This window comes from Sphaerodactylus townsendi, linkage group LG12 (genome assembly GCF_021028975.2).
Source record: "Sphaerodactylus townsendi isolate TG3544 linkage group LG12, MPM_Stown_v2.3, whole genome shotgun sequence".
Classification (NCBI taxonomy): domain Eukaryota; kingdom Metazoa; phylum Chordata; class Lepidosauria; order Squamata; family Sphaerodactylidae; genus Sphaerodactylus; species Sphaerodactylus townsendi.
Genome location: NC_059436.1, coordinates 18,867,893 through 18,891,024, shown reverse-complemented (window position 1 = coordinate 18,891,024; position 23,132 = coordinate 18,867,893). Strand labels below are relative to the sequence as shown.

At 46.6% G+C, this 23,132-nt stretch overlaps 1 protein-coding gene across 1 annotated transcript in view; it reads left to right on the top strand.

Annotated features, from left to right (window-relative positions):
* JHY (junctional cadherin complex regulator) overlaps positions 1-22,835 on the top strand; it is a 32,041-nt gene extending 9,206 nt beyond the window's left edge. Inside the window, exons 4-8 of the mRNA XM_048513033.1 lie at positions 13,909-14,585; positions 15,200-15,476; positions 18,347-18,427; positions 21,600-21,725; positions 22,447-22,835. Of these exons, the coding sequence (XP_048368990.1) occupies positions 13,909-14,585; positions 15,200-15,476; positions 18,347-18,427; positions 21,600-21,725; positions 22,447-22,650 (1,365 nt within the window). The 3' untranslated portion in view covers positions 22,651-22,835. The remainder of the gene's footprint in view (positions 1-13,908; positions 14,586-15,199; positions 15,477-18,346; positions 18,428-21,599; positions 21,726-22,446) is intronic.
* Positions 22,836-23,132: the final 297 nt, after the last annotated feature.

The window sequence follows — 23,132 nt, the reverse complement described above, 5'->3', positions numbered from 1 at the left end:
TTCCTTCCTTCCTTCCTTCCTTCCTTCCTTCCTTCCTTCCTTCCTTCCTTCCTTCCTTCCTTCCTTCCTTCCTTCCTTCCTTCCTTCCTTCCTTCCTTCCTTCCTTCCTTCCTTCCTTCCTTCCTTCCTTCCTATTTATTTTCCTTTGCATCCCACCATTCTCACTGAGATTCAAAGAGGATAGCACAGGATAAACCAATACAGTCAATGAGCCTGAGATATCTAATAAGCAGGGCAACCGGGGCAGGATTGCAAAATTAGAAACACTGCCAAAAAGTATCAGACATGACATGTCAGACAATGCAGATCATGGAATTACAGAAGCAGAAAACAAAGTGGAACAGTGGGTATAAATGGGCATGCACAGATGCCAAAGAATCATGCAGTGCCTCAGCCAATCACTTTATACCCTGTAATTGTTGAGTTCTGTCTTAATCTGTAGATAATACATGATGTTTTTCTAGCATAAACTAATAGTGCAAACATTCTCTTCAAGGCCATCTATCACAGAGTAAAAGTTGGCTCTTTTAAATCAATCAAAGGCAACCAATCGCAGAGTAAAATGCACCATCAAACAATGTGTAGTGATGGGGCAAAGAAAGGTTTACCCAAAGATTGTGATGATAAGAATCGGAGTGTTATTGATTCATTCTTTGCACTTATACCTTGCCTTTTTACTATCCTGGGATTCAAGGCACTATGCATTTAATTCCAAGTGGCCTTCCTTCAGATCCCTGACAGAATCCTGAACTATTTAGCTTCAGCAAGGCTTGCGATCACAGGATCTTCAACCATAAGTAAGGATTTACAACTGGTTCATGTATTCCAATTTCCTGTTTCCCTCAGAACCAGTCAGATACCTAAGAAGACTCATTGCCCCCCACCCCCGGCTACTAGCCTTCCAAGGCATGGTGATGTTAGAAAATGCTTTGAAGTTGCAGATGACTTGTGGCGTCCCCAAAGGGGATTGTAGATTGTAGTTGTCAATTTGGCCACCTCTCATTTGAATAAATTGTTCAAGTGATTTGGTACCTCTGGTCATAATCCAGAGCTGATAGAAACTCGTGTGCACACTAGGGGGCACTGAATGAATGCCTTACCAACAACCGTGGGATGATTTCTTCTCCTGGCAGAAAGACAAGAAACATGTGTGTTTGCATCTGGAATTAGTCTGGCAACGTAGCCTGAAAACTAAGCAGGGTCAGCCCTGGTTAATACTTGGGTGGGAGACCACCAAGGAAGTCCATGGTTGCTAGGGTAAGAAATGCAATATAAGCAATCCAAGAAACAGGCAATCCAGGATAGAATTCAATGCTTGACACATCCAGAGTTGCAGGCTGTGAGCTACAGGCCGTAAGTCACTGCCCATAGCCAAATTATATACCTGCAACAGGAAGAAAAAAACAAATGTTCAGCAAGATGTTAATGCCAGTCTTTCCCTACCTGCTTTGAATTGCTCATACAATACCTTCCATTAAAAAAAAAGTAGTTGTCAGGATTTCTTTTTATGTTTCCTATTCGAGTTTTTTAAAAATAGGAAAGTTTCAGTTGTTTAAAGAGTTCTTCCCAAACGAGGATTCCACCATACCCCACTCCCCGCCACCAATACCTTGGTGGGGGATGGGGTGGTGGTGCAGAGGGACGTGTTAATTGACATCGCTCTGATGTTGCAAAGTTACTACCAGCAGCAACCCAGAAGTGGTGTCATCCCATCAGGGCAATGTGGATTCCTAGAACATCACTCCAATGCATTGACATCACTTCCACAGTTGTGCCAGAAAATGACATCAGGGCTGTGTAGTGATGCCAATCCCCCTCCCTTTTCCCCCTAGCAGGAGGTGTCCTGTTCGGATATGTTCTAGCTCCGAAAATCTTCAGAGGCTTGTGAGTTCATGCTATTTTCAGTGTTGGTAAATAAGTCACATATAAGACTGTTCCTACAGAAACATGTTTCCTGCAAGAGAAAGTTCTGCAGAGACAAATTAAGGCCGACTTGATTTTTTTCGAGAAGTTTGAGTCAGATCCGAGCAGTGTTAGAGGCCAAGGTAGACTCTCTGTCCCTCAGCGGCCCCATCTCACTTTCTTAGCAGTTCCTTCTAGTTTCCCAATTTGTTTAGGAAATATCCATCCTGTTTGCTGCCCACAAAATGAGGTATTCATGGGATTAAGTTTGGTGTTCAGGTAACAGGAAACCGCCAAAGTAAATAAATAAATACACTGATACAAAATAGGCACACAAAATGAAGAACAAGTAAGATTAGCAATGCAAACATCATTTAAAGCGGTGATTACAGTGGCAAAGGATCCACATGTGCATGAAGGTGTGATTTTCATCAGTCCCCACCACCACCTGTGGCAGCCCTCCACTCCCCCCCCTCCCATGGTTGGGCAAGGGGGGCTCTGCATTCCCCAAGAGCAGCATTTCAGGGATATTTTGGGGGAGAGAGGAGGTCACCGTTCAGTGCCCCGAAGCTCTTCCCTGAACGGAAATTTTAAACAAGATCCTGCCCTCTAACTGTCGGTTCTTATGGTGCCAGATGACCCTTTTTTGTATCGTTAAACAAAACAAAAAAATGTAACGTGCTTAGATGTCTTGGAAGAACGTATTCAGGCTGCCAGAAAATTTAGAGGAAAGCACCACATGAATGCTAATTGTTGTCATCATGATGGAACGAGTACCCACCTGCACCTGTGGCTGTCCAAACCTGGTCTGAAGCAAAACGTTTCCCTAATTCACAGACTGTTTTTGAAAGCTTCAACTTATTTTGCAGCGATGCCTGCTTCTCTAAGAACCTGATGAGTTTCTTTGAGAGAGAGAGAGAGAGAGAGAGAGAGAGAGAGAGAGAGAGAGAGAGAGAGACCAGGCGGTCGCAGGCCCTGTCTAGCTCAGCTGTACTCAATCTGAGTTGCTTTCCTCCCTGCAAACCTCTTACTTCAAAGCGAGGAACATAATGTACAATTTTTTAATGGCTCTAGACCCAGGCACTCAGGCTCTCTGTGCACTGTGCCTTACCTCCGTGTAAACACCTAATCAAGATTGCCTGCGCTTCAACAATAGCAGCCAAATGCAATTCGAGAACCACGAGCCTTTGAAGTCCTCCCCGGAAAGGCCGGTTTTCTAGTCCGGGATAATGACATGGCATGATTGCTGCCTTTGTTGTCTCTTTTCAGCAGGGAAGCAATTACAGGCCTCAATTTAACAGAATAGACATTACACAGCTTATGATGCTCAAAATGCAATTTCATTTGATCATTTTCTCAATTTGATTGGCATTAATAGAACAGTTCGCCCCCTCCCCCTCCCCCCCCCCAAAAAAAGAAGGAGGCCGAAGTTGTGTCCTGTGTCTGTTTTTCAAAGAGATAATGCAGAAGTATGGACTACCTGCCCAGCGTACTAGCAACATGCGGGCGCTGTCAAAACCAAAAGAAACATATTTCTGCTGGAAAATCCATCAGTGGTGGATTCCACACGGCATAAATGTAACATCTTTAGGACATTATAAAAAGCATTTTGGGGGGGAACTTGGCACAACTCTCCTCCGCAAAATGACTTCAGTCTGTTTTAATTCTCTCAACCTGGTTTTTCAAAAATTGCTAAACTAGCATCCTTTTGTCCCCCAACCTGGGTTGAAGATGTTTCCTGCCTGTTGAGTGAACACAAGCAGCCGGGAAACGTTTTATTTCTCCTGCCCAAACCTCTTGCTTTCATTTTCGTTGCTCGTGCCCGCCATTGTGCGCACTGCAGCAGGTTCTCCGTGAAGACTCCCCACGAAGGTTTCCGCTGCTTGCAGCTCATCCACACGCAATTTTGCTGTAGGAAGTAGATGAATAAAGTTTGTTTTGCCAAGCGATCCCGCTCACGTATAGTTTTTTCTTTATTTTTATGTTGAGGGGGATGTCTGCATCACTGGCCCTCAAAGCGAAAAAAAGGCAAAACGACTTGTGCGCAGAATTTCTAGGCAAAACAAACATTATTCATCTGGGTGCTGTGTGGTTTCCGGGCTGTATGGCCGTGTTCTAGCAGCATTCTCTCCTGACGTTTCGCCTGCATCTGTGGCTGGCATCTGTGCTGTGTGGCACAGTGCTGTGTGGTTTCCGGGCTGTGTGGTTTCCGGGCTGTATGGCCGTGTTCTAGCAGCATTCTCTCCTGACGTTTCGCCTGCATCTGTGGCTGGCATCATTCAGATCCTCTGAAGAGGCCAGCCACAGATGCAGGCGAAACGTCAGGAGAGAATGCTGCTAGAACACGACCATACAGCCCGGAAACCACACAGTAATCAAGTGATTCTGGCCGTGAAAGCCTTCGACAATACATTATTCATCTGCTTCTTACAGTGAAACCACGTGTAGGTGAGCTGCAAACAGAGGACACATCTGTGGGCACCTTCATGGAGAATCTACTGCAGCGCACAAAATGGAAGGCACAGCGGTGAAACGGAGAAGATCTCCATGCGGCACATGGGGGGAAAGATCGTTTTGGCTGGCAACCCTTGTATTCTCCTGCTGTGGGAACACAAAATACCAAAACGGATATTTTTAAAATGTTTTAAAGATGTTACATTTATGCTTTGCGGAATCCATCCATCTCAATTTGCTCAAGTAGGGGAATTTCTTATTATTTGTACTGTGAGGCTTACAGGCTCAGTCGTTCGTTAGTGCTTGGATCAGAGAAACTCCACGTAAGGGTTAATTGCATCATCCATACACCCCTGAAGGTTATGAGTTTGAGTTGCACTTAGTATTCTATCCAGTGGCCACCTCTGGCATGCCCAGTTGTCCTTCTCATGCAGCTTGTGAAGATTGGGAAGAAAGGCAGGGCCATGAGTCCAGATGTACCACAGTAGTCTCGATGTACTTATAGCAACATTTTTCTGTCCTTAGGAGGACAGCCTATGTTTAATGTGTAACTTCTTTCTTTAATGTCCCATAGTGTCTGTGTGTCAGAACTGTGTTTCCTTTCTTCATTCCTCCTTCCCTTCCTCTCGTCTTTGTTTGCAAGAATATCGTGAAAGTAGTTTGTCTCTTCCTGATTTCACCTGGGATATTGTGTGATTTTAATAAATGATTTACACGTGGCAAATTTGCATATGCTTCGTTTGTGGACTCTGGTTCAGGAACCAATCATTAATGGGGATTTTTTAAAAAATGGCTGGAATGAGGGCCAGAAAAGAAAGTAGAATTCTTCCCAGTGTCTTAACATGGCCAGCTCCTCTGGAAGAATGTTTTACTCTACCAAGCTTCCTGATTTAATTACAAGGCCTGCCGGTTTGTTTGTTTTTTACTGTCAAACCACTGCTAACTTATGGCAACTCCATAGGTTTTCAAGGTAAGAGGCATTCAGAGGTGGTTTGCTATTTCTTGGTTCTGTGTCATAACCCTGGTATTCTTTGGAGGTCTCACATCCAAACAGAGGTGTAGCTAGGGAAAATGGAGCTCGGTGCAAAATCTGAGTTTTGCGCCCCAGCCCCGGTATGGTCGGCCTCCCCACGACCAAAGGCCGCCCTCCCCCACTATGACCAAAGAACAATTTTTTGTACCATGTCATCTCAAAGTTACAATCACATTCTAATATTGCCCCAGCTCACAAATCTGAACACATGCCCCAACTCACAAATCTGGGCTCCCTAGTTGAAAGTGATGCTGTTTGAAGGGGTGGGGGAATCCGCCCTGAAACAGCATCACTTTTAATGTTGTTTAGACTAAAGAGCCCAGATTCTTCTTTTAAATTCACCTTAAAGGGAGAATCTGGGCTCTCTAGTTTAAACAACAATGAAAGTGATGCTGTTTCAGGGAGGGTTCCCCCCTCCCCCAAAAAACAGCATCACTTTCAATATTGTTTAGACAAGGGAGCCCAGATTCTCCTTTTAAATCCACCTTAAAGGGAGAATCTGGGCTTGAAAATGATGCTGTTTCAGGGTAGATTCCCCCCCCCCCCCAAAAAAAAACAGCATCACTTTCAATGTTGGTTGTTGTGTGATTTCCAGGCTGTGTGACCGTGGTCTGGTAGATCTTGTTCCTAATATTTCACCTGCATCTGTGGCTGGCATCTTCAAAGGTGTATCACAGATAGAAGTCTGTTATACACTGTGTCCAGACTTCTCTTATTACAGACTTCTCTCTGCGATACACCTCTGAAGATGCCAGCCACAGATGCAGGCGAAACATTAGGAACAAGATCTACCAGACCACGGCCACATGGCTGGTAAACCCACAACAACCAGTTGAATCCATCTGTGAAAGCCTTTGACAATACTTTCAATGTTTTTTAATATAGGGAGCCCAGATTCTCCCTTTAAATCCACTCAGAAGGGACCAGAATCTGGGGACAATTTGAGGGTGCCAGTTAGGGGATCAATGTTTAAGTTAGAAGTATCAAAATTTCAGGCTACTTTCAGGAAACTATCCTGATGGTACCACCCAGGTTGAGTGAAGTTTGGTTTAGGGGATCCAAAGTTATGGACCCTCAAAGGGAAGCCCCATCTACTATTAGCTCCCATTGGAAACAATGGGGGCACCCCCTTTGGGGGTCCATAACTTTGGACCCCCTAAATCAAACTTCACAAAACCTGGCTGATATCATCAGGAGTGTCACCTGATGATAACTTGAAATTTTGGTGCCACTAGTCTAAAAGATGCACCCCCTGCCAGCCGACAAAGTAAAAACAGTAAAATATTTTTTTAAAATACATTTTCTTTTGGTGACTGCAGAATCAAATGGTTACGTGCATGTTACTTCTCTGGAGATATTCATCTGCCCCCCCCCCCCCAATCAATCTTCTCCCATCTGGTGAAGACTTTTTGATTTCATCTGGCATTCCCACAATTCCCTCTGTTGACCTATGTTTTCATTCCTTTCTTTTGTGGTTTGCATACATATGTGGATTTTTTTGTTTTAATTGGTTTTATGATGTGTTTTGTACTATTTTGTTTTTAATTGTTAGACTCCTCAGTAGCCTCATGGGCCAGAAAGGTGGTATATAAATCTAAATAAATGCGTACATGGTGTAAACACCACAGATGTTGTCTGCATGTTCCTTTGAACACAGTGTTATCCATTTGCACGTAAAGCACCAGGAGAGTCAAACAATGTATTTGCATGTCTAAGTCAGGCCTTGGGGGTATGTTCCTTGCTCCCCAGGGTAAATGAGATAGGTGGCTAGTCCCTGAATAACAGTACTGAAGCAACACACTTCCGTCTGACTGACAGAGCGTCACAAAACAACTGAGGAGACCCATGGGCAAATCCCACCCCGTGACAGAAAGTTCACCACGTAAGCCAACTATTATCTCTCAGCCTAACAGTGTGAATCTAAACAGAGTTTCACATTCTAACTCCATTGAAATCAGTGGGCTTCGAGGGTGTAACATTGTTTAGGATTTCGCTTTAACCTACCTCAAAAGGTTGTTGTGAAGGGAACATGGGGGAAAGGGGATCATGTACCCTCTTAAAAAAAATAACAAAGCGTGCATCAGAAACAGTTGTTCCTTTTTGAGATTGTATGTAGGATTATGTCAGTCTCTTGAGAAGATCGTTTTGAGTTTCCAGCTGCTAAACCCTCCACTGGAGACCAAAGGAGGCAGAACGTTACTGTAAGATGGGTCCGCTTTCATCTTGAAAAGTGATTTTTCTTCCCCCCCACAATGTCACTCGGTTCCTCTAAGTGAGGAGGTGTCAGCTGGCTGGCCGCTTGGCTCTGGTTTCCTGCAAGACTATAGGGCCCTTACGTTGCGAGTCGCGCTACATGCAAACATTAATCACTACGGAAAAGGTCTGGCTAACAAGTTGTCATCTTGGCACCAGGAGTCGAGATTCCCCATGGCTAAAGCTTTCACGAAAACATTTCTGCTCTATGTGCGACTTAATACCTACCATTAAGCAGTTACTCTGAGTGCATACACTCTGCCTCGAATGGAAGTGTTGCTAACAAAGGAGCCCCGGTGAGGCGGGCGGATGAAATGGAGGAGCCCGCAGCTGACAAAGATTAAATGGATGCAGAATGGCTTTGTGCCTGACCACTGGGGAGCCCACGTCTCACCTCATGAGGAGCGGCACCTGAGCCCATAACTGGAAGCTGACGGAGCTTGAACTTAACAAAACAAAACAAAGGCCCGTTTCGAGCACGGTGCTGCTTAGGGGTGGCTCTTAGGCCCAGTTCGCGCACTCGCCCTGCAGTTTGAGCATTTTTATTCCCTGGCATGAGAGTGGGATGTTTGGCCCTCCCTTTCACTGCGCATGTACATGTGAACACATGAAGCTACCTTCAACAGAATCCGACCCTTGTTCTATCAAGGTCACTATTGTCCAGCACATGAGTCTGCAACCTCTTTTAGCCACAAGGGAACCTTTGGAATTCGGACACGGTGTTGTGGGCGCAATCACAAAATGGCTCCCACAGGTGGAGATAGCCGCAAAATGGCTGCCCAAACTTGCTTTCAGTCACATGGCGAAGATTCTTGTGCTGTGATGGCAGCTGCTGCCGAAGCAGCATTATTAAAAAAATCTGCACTGCCAATCAGATTTCCAAGGGCCAGCCAGATGCTTTGCTGGATCAGTGATTGATTTATGATCTATTTCAGGGCTTCATTGATGTGGTCCATGGTTCAGCATCCAAGAAGGGCAGGGATCCAGAGTGTGAATAATGCTCTTAAGAGATCCCCAGATCCAGCCTTAAAAAAAAAAAATTCCTAGCCCAGTGATGGCAAACCTTTTTGAGACCGAGTGCCCAAATTGTAACCCAAACCCCACTTATTTATCGCAAAGTGCCAACCCGGTAATTTAACCTGAATTCTGAGATTTTAGTTTAGAAAAAAAGGTTGGCTCCCTCTTCCTCCGCCCCACCTGCTCGAGCAGGGGCCAGCCTGCTGTAGCCTCCAGCAAGTCCCGTGCACACCGCTCTGTGCCTCTCTAGCATCTCTGCCTCCTCTGTGCCATCCCCCCTCAGGCAGCAGCCACCCGGAGCACAGGCACCAGGCCCTCCAGCCGAGTCCTCCCTGCTCACCGCAGTGCGCACACGTCATGCTCAGTGATCTAGGCCAGCCTAGATGTGTGTCTGGGTGTGTGTGTGATTTTCCGCTCCCCACATGACGAACTCTGTGTGCGTGTGCCCACAGAGAGGGCTCCGAGTGCCACCTCTGGCACCTGTGCCATAGGTTTGCCATCACTGTCCTAGCCTAATAGCTGGTTATTTTTAAACTCCCTCTCCACCTGAGCAGCCCAGGAACAAATACCGGGTAGAAAACGTCATTTCAGTTTCGCACACTAATGTCTGACTACTCATTCTTCCATCAGCTGAAGGTGAACTAGTTTCGTTCCTCTTGTTGGCGAATTCTTTTGCATCTTAAATGCTTTGAGTGGAGAGAAGAATAATTAACTAAGTGACTTCATGGCGCACAGACCCAGCAAGGCCATTAGTGGCTGAAAGGTTCTTGGTTGATTAAGTATTATGATTTGAATTGCTTTACAGATCAATTAATTGGGAGATTGTTTAACCGAATTCGTTTAATCAATGAACGGATGAAAAATCACTGTGTGTGCAATTGCGGGCTGTGCTTCGGAGATCTGTAATTAAAGCCATTTTTTTTAAGCGTATATTTTGACTGGATGTTCTTCCAGGGGCTAAAGGTCCGGGAGAAAGACCAAAAATGAAGGAAAATGAGGATGAAATTAGGTGCCTGACAGTGCCATTCTAAAAACACTTTCCTGGGAGTAAGCCCTACATGAATCCTCCTGTAATAATTCCTTTGTCTTACAACCTTTGAAGCACAATAGGTTCAGGTGGTTTCAAACAGCGTGCCTCTGCTTGTGTGTGTGATTTGCCATTGAATCACAGATGACCCATGGCAACCCTGTAGGGTTTTCAAGGCTAGAGAGGTCTGGAGGTGGCTTGCCATTGCTTTCATCTATGCAGGCTGAGAGTTTTGAGACAACTGAGATTGGCCCAAGGTCACCCAGCAGGCTGCATGTAGAGGAGAGAAGAATCGAACCTGGTTCTCCAGATTAGAGTTCGCCATTCTTAACCTCTACACCATGCTGGCTCCCCTCTGCTTCAGAATGCATAATAAAACTGTTCACTCACTAGCAGTTGTGACGGGAAGATTCACAGTGTAACCTGCCCCCTGCAGAATTACCAGTCAGAGCCAAGAAGAAGAAGAAGAAGAAGAAGAGGAGGAGGAGGAGGAGGAGGAGGAGGAGGAGGAGGAGGAGGAGGAGGAGGAGGAGGAGGAGGAGGAGGAGGAGTTTGGATTTATATCCCCCTTTCTCTCCTGTCGGAGACTCAAAGGGGCTTACAATCTCCTTGCCCTTCCCCCCTCACAACAAACACCCTGTGAGGTAGGTGGGGCTGAGAGAGCTCCGAAAAGCTGTGACTAGCCCAAGGTCACCCAGCTGGTGTGTGTGGGAGTGCACAGGCTAATCTGAATTCCCCAGTGAAGCCTCCACAACTCAAGCGGCAGAGCTGGGAATCAAACCCGGTTCCTCCAGATCAGAGTGCACCTGCTCTTAGCCACTGCTCTTAGCCACTACGCCACTGCTGCCTAAAAATTAAATTTGCATAGGATTGCATTGTCCTTTGGCCTTACCCCAAATGAGGGTTGCCAACTCTGGGTTGGGAAAGACCTGGAGATTTGGGGGAGGGAGGATAAAGCCGAATGAGGGCAGGCTTTGGAAGGGGCAGGACTTCAGCAGGGAATAATACCATACAGCGCCCGCTCCGTTTTCTCCAGAGGAACTGTTCTGTGTCATCTGGAGATCAATTGTTATTCCAGAGGATCTCCGGGCCCCACCAGGAGATTAGCAACCCTATCCCAAAGACCTTCACCCTGTTCAGAAGTCCTGGCAAAAACTGAGATTTCCAGCAATATTAGAATGTTTGTTGCTAGGCAGACAGGAATCCCAGGAGCCTAGCGGTGTTGCTATTTTGTGATGGCTCTTAGAGCTTTGGAATAAGACTTCTCTCTATGCAGGCTAGCAGTGAAAATATGACGCTGGCTTCCTGCAGTGATCAAACTAATAGCAGTTCCGAGGATTTAAAACTATCTCTCCAACCGAGTTCTTTCCCTCCTACCTCTGTATTGTTGTGTCCTTTCCATGGGTCCTTGTTTGAAAACTCTGCTTGACTGGTATTGCGCAAAAGAAGTCTAAAAACAAGCCAATCCTTGGAAGAGACTAAGGTTACCAACCTCAAGGTGAGCGGCTAGAGTTCCCCAGAATTACAACTCTTCTCCGGGAATCAGTTCTCCCTGGGGAAAGAAAAGTTTCTTTGGACAACTGACTCTATGGCATCTCATCCCCACTGAGATCCCACCTGTCCCCAAACTCCACCCTTGACTTATAGATGGAACTTTGGAAAGGAAACAACCATCTTTGTTTTTCTACATGACAACAGCAGCAAAAATAATATATGTACCATGGCAAACTCTAGCTATTCCTAGGTACAGTTACAGTTCTCTCAGAACTCTCTCAGCCCTGCCTACCTCACAAGGTGTCTGTTGTGGGGAGGGGAAGGGAAAGGAGCTTGTAGGCCACCTTGAATCTCCTTACAAGAGATAAAATCAGGGTATAGATCCAAACTTCTTCTTCTCTTCTTCTACTAACCCATTTTAAGATAAAGCGCTATGCAACCGGTTTTTGCAAGAAGTCGCAAACTCAAAACATACTTCTGGAAATGATTTTTTTTTCTTTCTCCCCTGCTTGAGGCTGCAAGCATTGAGTTGAAGGAAAGGACATGGACTGTCCTTGGACTTTTAAAAAGATGATCCATAACACACCCACACACTTAATTTGTTCCGCACAAATAAAATCCAATTTGTTCCTTTTCATGAAGCGGTCATTTTTCTGCTTGTGAAATATACGGACTGAAAAGGGTTGATAATCTCCCAAATATTCTTGCTCAGAATCTATGTTATGCCATTAAATACAAAAATGTGGTTAATTTATTACCAGTTCTTTGCCCACCTGCGGACATGTATACAGTAGTTTGTAGTAGTCGTATTTGATAATGCAAGGTCCATTTCTGATTCAGACTGAGAAAGATCATAATCAAAATAAGCATTGTTAACAAGCTACAAATGTCAAATGTTTATAAGGCAAAGGCACTTCCGAGTCTCTCTTTTTCCTCATCGCGTCACAAAAACTTCTGCGTCCCAAAATGATTGTGATGTCAGATTTCATTTACCAATAGTAAAATCATCCAAAATGTATCTCTGAACCACTGCTGCTATCTGCGGGGTGGGCCAAAATGGTGGACCAAAATGAGCTCTTGAGCATACCATCAAGAAAGGAGTTTTGATTTGCCAGATTGCATCTTGGAAATCTTACTGATCTTTAAGATACCCCTGACCTTGAATCTAGTTCTTCTATGGCATCACCAGCCCAGCTGCCCATCTGAAACTATGAGCATCCACTGGCATCCACACAATGAAGATAGTAATACCCCTTCGCTGGTGGGGTATTTGAATCACAGCTTCTGTGATTCATACCCTCGTTCTTATTTTGAGTCATCAGCTGATTACCCACTGCAGGCTATTCTCCACCTTCACCTGCTCTGGCGCAAAAATACCAGAACCAGGGGGCACAGTACCAGAACCAGGGGGCATTCATTGAAATTGCTGGGGGGAAGAATTAGGACTAATAAAAGGAAACACTTCTTCACGCAACGTGTGATTGGTGTTTGGAATATGCTGCCACAGGAGGTGGTGATGGCCACTAACCTGGATAGCTTTAAAAGGGGCTTGGACAGATTTATGGAGGAGAAGTCGATTTATGGCTACCAATCTTGATCCTCTTTGATCTGAGATTGCAAATGTCTTAACAGTCCAGGTGCTCAGGAGCAACAGCCGCAGAAGGCCATTGCTTTCACATCCTGCATGTGAGCTCCCAAAGGCACCTGGTGGGCCACTGCGAGTAGCAGAGAGCTGGACTAGATGGACTCTGGTCTGATCCTGCTGACTTGTTCTTATGTTCTTAAGTGCTCTCACTTTCCCCGCAGAACACAAGAAGCATGTGCAGGGCAAGAGGAAGCGTGTTGGGACAAGAAATCTTTCTTTGATGTGCCTTCTCTCTTGACATGCTGCAAAGAGGAAGCACATCAGGACAAGACTTCTTGCCCCAACACACTTCAGGTCCCACCAAGCCCCATGTCCTCACTCACCAAATTCTCCACAGTTTCACATGGAACCTCATCAGTGCATTCTTGTGTTATGTTTGCATGTTCATTTTGTTTTTCTTTTTTCCATCAGTCACCACCAAAGGCTTTCCCATTTGAGTCTCAGCCCCTGTTCTGGGGGGCTACATAGAATCATAGAGTTGGAAGAGAGCCCAAGGGCCATCAAATCCAACCCCAAGGGCCATCAAATCCGACATGTTTTGGGTGGCTGCCAACATTATTGAACGTAAACTTATTTCCTTTGTCCGTGTCCATCACTTCAGCCACCACTCTGCTCTGATTCTCACATACCACATTTTCTATTGTTGGTACATAAACTAAGATGGGTCAGACCAGTAGTCCAGCTAGTCCGGAATTATGTCTCACACAGTGGCCAACCAGTTCCTCTGGAGGGCCAACCACAGGGCATACAGGTCAGGACCTTCATAAGAACATAAGCAGATCCCTGTTGGACTGGACCAGTGATCTACCAAGTCCAACATGCCATCTTCCACAGTGGACAACCAGTTCCTCTGAAGGTCCAACAACAGAACATGGAGGTTATCTTCAACTAGTGTTGTATGAAATGCCTATCCTGAGATAATAGACACTTATCATTATAAACTATTTGCCAAAAGAGTACAAGCATTGTTTGTATACACTGGGGCCACATAACAAGAGCTGCGTGTACTTTGCTCATATATTCCAAATGTTATTACAAAATAACTATCTTGAATTTCACAATAAACTTAATTGCTTGTTTTAGGCTCACCAAGGCCAAGGGCGCAAGATGAGAAGAACAGATTCAAGCCAAGATACACCCTTCGAAGAAAGCTCCAACCAATATCCAATGGGAGCTCAAATAGAACTGAGATGCCAGCACAGTGGACATCACAATGAGTTAGAATCTGAGAACATGCCAACAAATTCCGACTCTTCCAGAGAAGCTCGCAATTTGGAACAGGACAGCAGAAGTTTGTTACATTTCAGGTTGTATCCAAATCCACCAGTTGCTCTGTTCTGGCCTCCCATTGCCTCAGGGACTCAGGACATCCAATTCTACGCAGGTCCGAACTACGTTGTTCACCAAGATGGCAAGGAGTCTTCCCTGAACTTGGCTTTTGCTGGGAATCCTTTTCAGCTGAGCTCGTACCCAAACTTTCCTGTGTTTCATTTGCCGTGCGCCAGTGAGAACAAGAAGGACCAACAGAATCCTGAAAGCCCTTCTGGGTGCCAGCAACACCCCCCACGTCAGGGAGCCGTATCAGAGTCTCATTCCTTCCCCAGACATGGCAAGGCTTGGAAGCCTTTAGTCCCCCCAAAAAATCCATCTGCTTCTGAGCTTGGGCTCCGACAGCCAGTAAACAAAGGACTTTCATCTTTGAACTCCAGAAACATTTATAGTGAGGACATCCATAGCAGCTATGTTTCTGGAGACCCGGGGTAAGGATGTAGTTCAACTCATGGTGCTTTCTTTGGGGAAGGGGGTGTGTCTCAGTGGGTAGAGCACCGGCTTGGCATGCTGATGGTCCCAGCTTCAGTCCACAGACTGGGCAATAGGTGAGGTGAAAGACCCACACCATAGGACCTGGCGAGCCAGTACTTGTAGTGTAGACAGGACTGGCCTTGTTGGACCAAAGGTCTGATTCAGTGTAAGCCAGCTTCAATATGTCAGCACCTGATCCTTTTTTTTAATCTTGGTTTGGACCTAAAATTATTTTGAGTAGCTTGAGAGCCAGCATGGTGTAGTGGTTAAGAGCAGGTGGATTCTAATCTGGAGAACTGGGTTTGATTCCCCTTTCCTCCACTTGAGTGGCAGAGGCTTATCTGGTGAACCAGATGTGTTTTCTCACTGCTGCATTCCTGCTGGGCAACCCTGGGTTGTCACAGTGGGGAGAGGAGAGGAAAGGAGCTTGTAAGTCACCTTGAGTCTCCTTACAGGAATCAAACCTGGTTCTTCAGAATAGACCAGCTATGTGGATCTCGAATGATTTCTCTTCATTATCTTCTCCCCTCCCTCCCTCCCCTTTTGGTCTGTTTGCTGTTCCTTTCTTGAGGCCACCCCAGCCGCCCGCCCACAACCTGATAGGAGCTGTATCTCCAACCGAGCAGCTCATCCAGGCAGCCGAGAGGCACCACCGAGAGATCTCTCAGCTGGCCGATGACCACCTGGCCAGCATGCTCCCACCTGTCATGAAGAGGGGGGAGAGTGACTCGTGGCTCAATCGGGAGAGCAGCAGAGGAGGCCAGCCTTTCCTGGGCCGCAGCAATTCCGAAGGCTACCTGCTTCAGGTGGAAAAACAAAGTGAGAAGAAGGAGAAACAGAATACGAAGGTAAACCAGGAGAAAAGGTTGGTTGGCTTTTCGGGGACACAGTGGCGGCAGGGGAAGTTCAGCAGGGGTGGGGGCTGTGCCTGAAACCAATGTTGGAACTGAACTCATGTTGACTGCAGTACTACAGCTTAAAACTCTCCCCCATGGGGCTCCATTTCCACTTAAAAACAAAACAAAACCTGTAGTTCATTTCCTGCTTCCTTGGCATCTTCCCACCCAACAGCCAACTTAACTTTGTCTGTCTTCAGCTTTCTGTCTCCCCCCCACACCAGCATCCTCTACCTAGGAGAACTGTGGTATTGTACTCTGCTGTGGTCCCTTCCCTCTCCAAACCCCTGTCCCTTTAGGCTCCGCCCCCAATCTCCTAGCATTTCCCACCCCAGAACTGATTACCCTGTTTCCATCCTTGCGCATCCAATTATTAAAAAGCCTTTTTCTTAAGTTAGGAAGTATTTGCCACGATGTCTCTGAGATGTGTGTTTGTCTGGGGGGGGGGGGGAGATTAGGGGCTTCAGGTGTCATTTCCCCCCTCACCTCAACCACCAGCAAGGTGCAGTGGTGATAATGCTTCACCTGTTGGATTTCTGCCGATGGCATGCAGTTATTAAACACCATATGTCATAGGGTTGCCAGGTCCTCACTGACCACCAGTGGAGGATGGGAGTAGGGTTTGCCAGATGCATGCTGGGAAACTCCTGGAGATATGCGGGTGGAGCCTGGGGAGAACTGGGACGTCCGTGGGGTACAAGGCCGCAAAATCCACCCTCGGGAGCATCCATGTTCTCCAGGGGAACTGATCTCTGTAGTCTGGAGATGCGCTGTAATTCTGGGGGTCCAGAGGTCCCGTCCTGAGGCTGGCACCCCTACTCCAGACCCCAGCCCACCAGCAGCAGCAAGGCTGCCTCCACAGCCAGCACCAGTCAGAGCCAAGCTTCAGGGCAGCCCCAGTGGAGCATCATCACCAGCAGCCGACAAGGAGGGGCTGGCAAGGGTTGCCAAGGCCCACCAGCAGGCTGAACCCTGAGGCCAGGGGAGGGGCACAGCCAACGAACAAGATGGCCGGAGCAGGGAAAACCAGCAGCCTGGAAGGAGGGGGGGAGGAGCGACCTCTTTGCGAAAGGCTTCTGTGAGAGGCCAAGAACTCTGACCTTTGTTCAGGCTAGCCGGATCTGGTCAGGTTTCAGAAGCACAGCAGGTTCAGCCCTGGTTAGCCCTTGGATGGGAGACCACCAAGAAACTCCTGGGTTGATGTACAGAGGGTGGTCATGGCCAACCACCTCTGAAACCATGGGGTCACCATGAGTCAGCTGTGACTTGATGGCCCTTCCTGCCTGCTAAGAGGCCAGGGGCAGAGAAGAACACAGCTCCTGGCTTGAGAAGAGCCAGCCTCTGTGCTGGGACACAGAAGGCCTCAGGTGGAGCAAACCCTTCCAAGGCCTTGGGAAACTGGCTGGAGGGACCTAGCAGGATGACTGAGGCCAAAGCCTGGGATACATGACATGACACTGTCGTCTATGGACCGGGTTCTTGTGGAACAGCCTGACTCTGCAGTTTGTGAGCCCTCTGTGTTCAGCCCTCTGCTATGGATTGGGTCCATAGCAGAGGGCTGCCCTACAAGGAGAGACTTAGGGAGCTGGGGATGTTTAGTTTGGTGAAGAGAAGGTGAAGAGGTGACATGATAGCCATGTTTAGATATCTGAAGGGACGTCATGTTGGTGAGGGAGCAAGCTTGTTTTCTGGTGCTCCAGAGACTAGAACCAGGAGATGTTGTTGTTGTTGTTGTTGTTGTTGTTGTTATTCATTCAATTTATTAGACCGCCCTACCCCTGAAGGGCTCAGGGCGGTTTACAGGCAACCAGACATAATACATTGCAACTAAAACAATCGAATAATCCCAATAATAATGAATGAATGAATGAATGAATGAATGAATGAATGAATGAATGAATGAATGAATGAATGAATGAATGAATGAATGAATGAATGAATGAATGAATGCATGCATGCATGCATGCATGCATACATACATACATACATACATACATACATACATACATACATACATACATACATACATACATGTGGATGATGTCCGGTAAAACCCCGGGAGGAGGCTGGCAGATTTTCAGGTAAGCCAATGACACATAGGGCAACAGGGAGGGGTGGACTCAGTGGCCAGTAATGGGTTCAAGGTACAGAAAAAGAGATTCCACCTAAACATCAGGGAAAACTTCCTCACAGTAAAGGCTGTTCGACAGTGGAACACACTACCTCGGAGTGTGGTGGAGTCTCCTTCTTTGGAGGTTTGTAAAGAGAGGCTGGATGGCCATCTGTCAGGAGTGCTTTGATTGTGTGTTCCTGCACTGCAGGGGGTTGGACTTGATGGCCCTTGGGGTCTCTTCCAACTCTATGATTTTATGAGTCGGGCCATCCATGAGCAGCGGGCACCAGAAGCGTTCCAGGCTTTAACAGTCCTTTCTCCACCGAGCTACATCTAATGGGGGTCTGTGATCAGAGAAACAAAACACAAACCTGGTCAGGCAGAGAGACGAAGCACTGATGCGGCATACCCTTGAAAGCCTAGCCATTGAGCCAGGCCCTGGTAATTCTCTCTGAGTTTTTCCTCCGCTGTACTAATTGGAAATGCCCACTCGGCTTGAATTATTCCTGATTTTCAGCAGATTGCCGCCAACTCTTCTCTTCAAGCGCCTCTTCCGCTCTTCAGTCATTTCGCTCTCTTCCCGCCGCATCCTTAACTGATTCTTGTTGTGCCAGCAAAAAGCAGTCTCTTTAAGCGGAAGATCTCCTCGTTCATTCTGAAAGCAAAACAAAACTAAAAAACATGCACTCTTGTGTCTCTCTCCGCCTAGGTTTCTAGGACAAAAGGCTACGTGAAGATGGACGTGAAGCTCGGAGGCCTGGGACCTGACTACGAGACCATCAGAGAGAAAGTAAGGCCAAACGCACAGCGTTTTTCATCAGCTTGGTAGATTTCAAATGTCTTCCGGAAAGAAATGCGAGAGATTTTTTTTAAAAATGGAACTGTAAAATAGGGAAGAGGGAGTTTAGAAAGTTGAGAACAATGGATGGAGAGCAGACAGAGAGACCTTAGCGGGGTGCAGTGCAGCAGAGGCCAACTTCCAAAACAGCCATTTTCTCCAGGAGAACAAGCCTCTATTGTCTGGAGATCAGTTGTGATAGTGGGAGATCTCCAGGCCCCACCTGGAGGCTGGCAACCTGAGAGAAAAGGCTGTGAGGGTTGGAGCAGGGTTTTGGATGCAGTCAGCATTCGGAGTGGCCTTGGTCTCTGTTTCTTGCTGACTTTTTGGTTGCTTTTATATAAATATTATTTTGCGGGTACAAATTTAATTCAGTCTTGGGGGGTTCTTTCTTGGGGTTCTTTTGGGGGTGGTGGTGAGGGAGCATGCACTTTAATGGGGATCATTAAATTTAACTAGTGAATTTAAGAAGAAGAGGAGGAGGAGGAGGAGGAGTTTGGATTTATACCCCACCTTTCTCTCCTGTAAGGAGATTCAAAGTGGCTAACATTCTCCTTCCCCTCCCCCCCCCCCCACAATCACCCTGTGACGTGGATGGGGCTGAGAGAGCTCCGAATAACAGTGAGTAGCCCAAGGTCACCAGCTGGTGTGTGTTGGAGAGCACAAGCTAATCTGGTTCACCAGATAAGCCTCCACAGCTCAAGTGGCAGAGCAAGGAATCAAATCCTGTTCTCCAGATTAGAGTGCACCTGCTTTTAACCACTACACCAGGCTGGCTCTCTCTCCAAGGAAAGACAGAAGCTGATGCATCTGTAGGATGCTTCCATAGGAGGAGGGGATGGGCTGGATTAGATCTTCCTCTCCTTTTCCCTCCCTGTGGCTTTCTTCTTCATGGTGGAAAGATATATCTATGTGCATGTATATGTATGTGTGTGTGTCCTGAAGCCTGAGGGGCATTCAAAACAGTTCGTGTTTTTCAAGCTGCAGTTTTCTTTGTCCCTCGGCAAAGGTATCCATTAGCCGATGCTCACTTGCCAAGAATTCCAATTGCGGATAAGTACACCCAAGTTTATTCTCTCCCAGCTGGTTCAAGTGTGCATTACTGTAATGCGATTGAGCCGCCCCTGCAAATTCGCATGGCCTGGCTTTATCACAGAAGGGAAAATGAAAGTAAACACGGCCCAGAAAATGCAACTGAATGCACATTACAGCCTGTTAAGAAACATCAGGTGTTACCAGACCAAAGAGAAAATGATGCCAATCATCCAAGAAAGGGTCTGGGAAAAACCTTCTCTACCTCCCTCCTCCCTTTCACACTGTGGTGGTTTCACAAGATGCTCTGAGGAGCCACATTTCAGAGGGTTGCCAGGTTGGTCTGCAGTAAAGCAGCTAGATTTGAGTCCGGTAGCGTCTTAGAGACCAACAATATTTTCAGGGTATGAGCTTTTGAGAGTCAAATCTGATGAAGGGCGCTTTGACTCTCGAAAGTTCATACCCTGAAACTCTTGGGCCGATTGCCCACTGGTGCTCCGGTGCGCGGTAGGACAGGAAGTACATCGGGGCAAGAAATCTTGTTCCAACACGCTTCCTGTTTGCAGTGTGCCGAGAGTGGAGGCGTATCGGGGCTTGATTTCTTGCTCCACGTGGGCTAGCACTTCTGGCGCGACTTTTCATACCCAAGCGGGGCGAGGCTGGGAAACGGCGGCAGTGGGTGATCAGCCTTGATGGTCTTTAAGATCAGAGGTGGGATCCAACCAGTTCTCACCACTTCTCTAGAAGTGGTTACTAATTTTTTCTGAGTGCCGAGAAGGGGTTGCTAAAGCAACCTCCCTGCCCAATAGGGACTGGAGGTGCGTGTGTGCGGCGGCGCCACTGTTTGAATCCCACCACCATCGGAACCTGTTATTAAAATGTTTGGATCCCACCACTGTTTAAGATGCTCCTGGACTTAACCCAGCTCTTCTGAGAAGACATGTGGTCCAAAATAGCCGGGCCGCCCTTCTACACTACCAATAAGGCAATGGCAATAGAATATTTTAGAGTCAAACAATATTAGAGACAGTCACAGCCCAGAAATGAGGGAGTTCTGACAGGAGTAAATCGAGCGTACATGGCTCATGAAGGCAGAGGTTCTGTCCTGTTGTAAACTGCATGTCAAGCACGTATCAACCAGATATTTTTGGAATTGCCCCAACATGGAATGGCCCAGACTAGCCCAACCTAGTCAGTTCTTTTTGTATTAATTTTCTCAGATGTAATTCAAGAACAGAAAAGAAAATATAGAAAAAGAAAAAAGAAAATTCAGCTACCCAAAACTAATAGACAGACAGACAGACAGACATTGGATCTTAAAATTACAACACTAATATCATTCAGAGAGAACACTGCATAGTTTTAAAATGCATTACCTTCTAACCTTTAGTTCCAAAGCAGCAATAAGTATCTAGTAAGCAGTTACTTATATCTTAATCATTAACAAATTAATATTCTTACTATCATTCTTGCATAATCAATTCAGCCTCAAATAAGAAAAACAGTTCCCATTGGGGTGCTGTGTGGTTTCCGGGCTGTATGGCTGTGTTCTAGTAGCATTCTCTGCTGACGTTTCGCCTGCATCTGTGGCTGGCATCTTCAGAGGATCAGCCACAGATGCCAGCCACAGATGCAGGCGAAACATCAGCAGAGAATGCTGCTAGAACACATGCTAGAGAATGCTGCTAGAACGCATACAGCCCAGAAACCACACAGCACCCCAGTGATTCTGGCCGTGAAAGCCTTTGACAATACACAGTTCCCATTTCTCATCACTCTTGTTTTGACCATCTGTTTACAAGATTTGTTAATTTGGCCATTGTGGCATATTCTCCAACTTTATCTTCCCAGAGTTCTGTGTTAAGATCTCCTTCAGTTTTCCAACGGGAGGCAACTATTACCCTCAGTCTAGTCAGTTCTTGAAAGCTAAGCAGGGTCTTCCCAGGTTCGTGTTTCTGAGCCAGGCCTGCGATCTGAGTCTCCCTGCTCAAAGCCCAGGGCCCTCAATGCACGGGCCACCGTCTCACAATTTTCAGACCAAACTGCAGACCTGCATGCAGACGTCGAGCCACGACTGTTTCTCTCGTGACAGGCAGAGAAGATCAAGCAGCATAAAGAATATGCCAAGCAAATTAAAGAACACAACATGAAGAACATCATCAATGCCGGGAAACCACCGCCCAGACATGAGAATAAGTTACTGATGTCGAGGCAGAAGGTAGGACATCGCACGGCACCATAAGGGGGAGTCGGACAAGCCAGACCTTCCCGAGGAAGGCTAGATTTTCCCACATTTGAAAAAAAGGTGGCTGTGTGGGAGGGGCGAGGGTCTTCGGCAGAGGTCTTCAAAATTATGACCAATGCAGAAAAGTTAATAGAGAAAAACTTCTCTCCCTCTCCCACACTATTAGAACTCAGAATCATACTTACAAACTTGAGACAGAAAAGAGCAAGAGCTAATTCACACAATCGGTATTTGACCCTGAGCCCATGAGAGGAAGGGCAGCATTCAAGTTTAATATAATAAATAAATAGAACTCGTTGCCAGGAGATTCAGCAAGGGCATAGAATTGCCCCCCTATGGGGTAGCAATGAACCAAAACTGCTACTGCTTGCAAGTTTGGGCCGGGAAGAGTACTGCTGGCAAAAGCCCTCTCCTCAACACACACACACACCCATGGCTTTGCTTCTCCCACTGTTTAGCTACCCCCCAATTCTCACAGGAAGATGGCCTTCTCCCAAGGGTGTTTTCAAGAAGTGGAAGAGCTACGGCTGTTCCAACTCTAAATGCTAAGGAGGCAGATAAGTTCCTTCCACTTTTTCGTTAGTTCGACATGTCAACAGGTCGATCCGATTCTGTGCCCGATACAAAAAAGTAGGTAGAGAAAAATGCAGGTTCCTTATCTGTGGTCTTCTTTCTGTTTGCTTTTTTTTTTAAGGCCATAGAATACGCCAAGACGATTCCTAAGCCAAAAATTGTCCTGTCGAAGCCATCAGACCAAGAGTCCAAAGACGAGAAAAGTCTGGCGCACACTTTAAACGGCGAGAATCTGCCTCCCATTGCGTCGCTGGAGTCTCTGCAGAGCAGGCATGAAAGAGAGAAACAGGTTGTGGCCGCGTTTAAAACCCTTCATATTGTATAAGCAGCCGCACAGGGGGCCGACTGGTGTTCCTGCCAGCTACTGATCTCTTCCGCCCTGCACTGAGTCTCCGATTGATGGTTCTCCGATGTCCTGAAGGGCCAGCATTGAATTATGAGCTTCTGCTGTTGCAAAATTAGATTTTTGAGACTAAATGTTTTCACTTTATTCACTCCCCCTCCATTATTTTTCTCAGATTTTATTGTAGTTACATAAATAAACTATATAATGCTCTGGCACTGGCATTTTTCTCTCTTACACCCTTCCCTCAAAAGTTCCCCGTTTGGCCTTTATTTAACAAAGACCAGATGAGGCAGTTCATCTGCTCCCAGGCCGTGCGGCTTCAAACCGCAGCAGGAGAGGGCAGAGGGGGATGCTTCTCCCTATCATAAACTCCCCGCACATAGAAGAGTAGGGGATGAGGGAGGAGAAGCTCACTGCTTTTTTGTGAATGCTGGAAATTTTTTAAATGAGGGATTAAATCC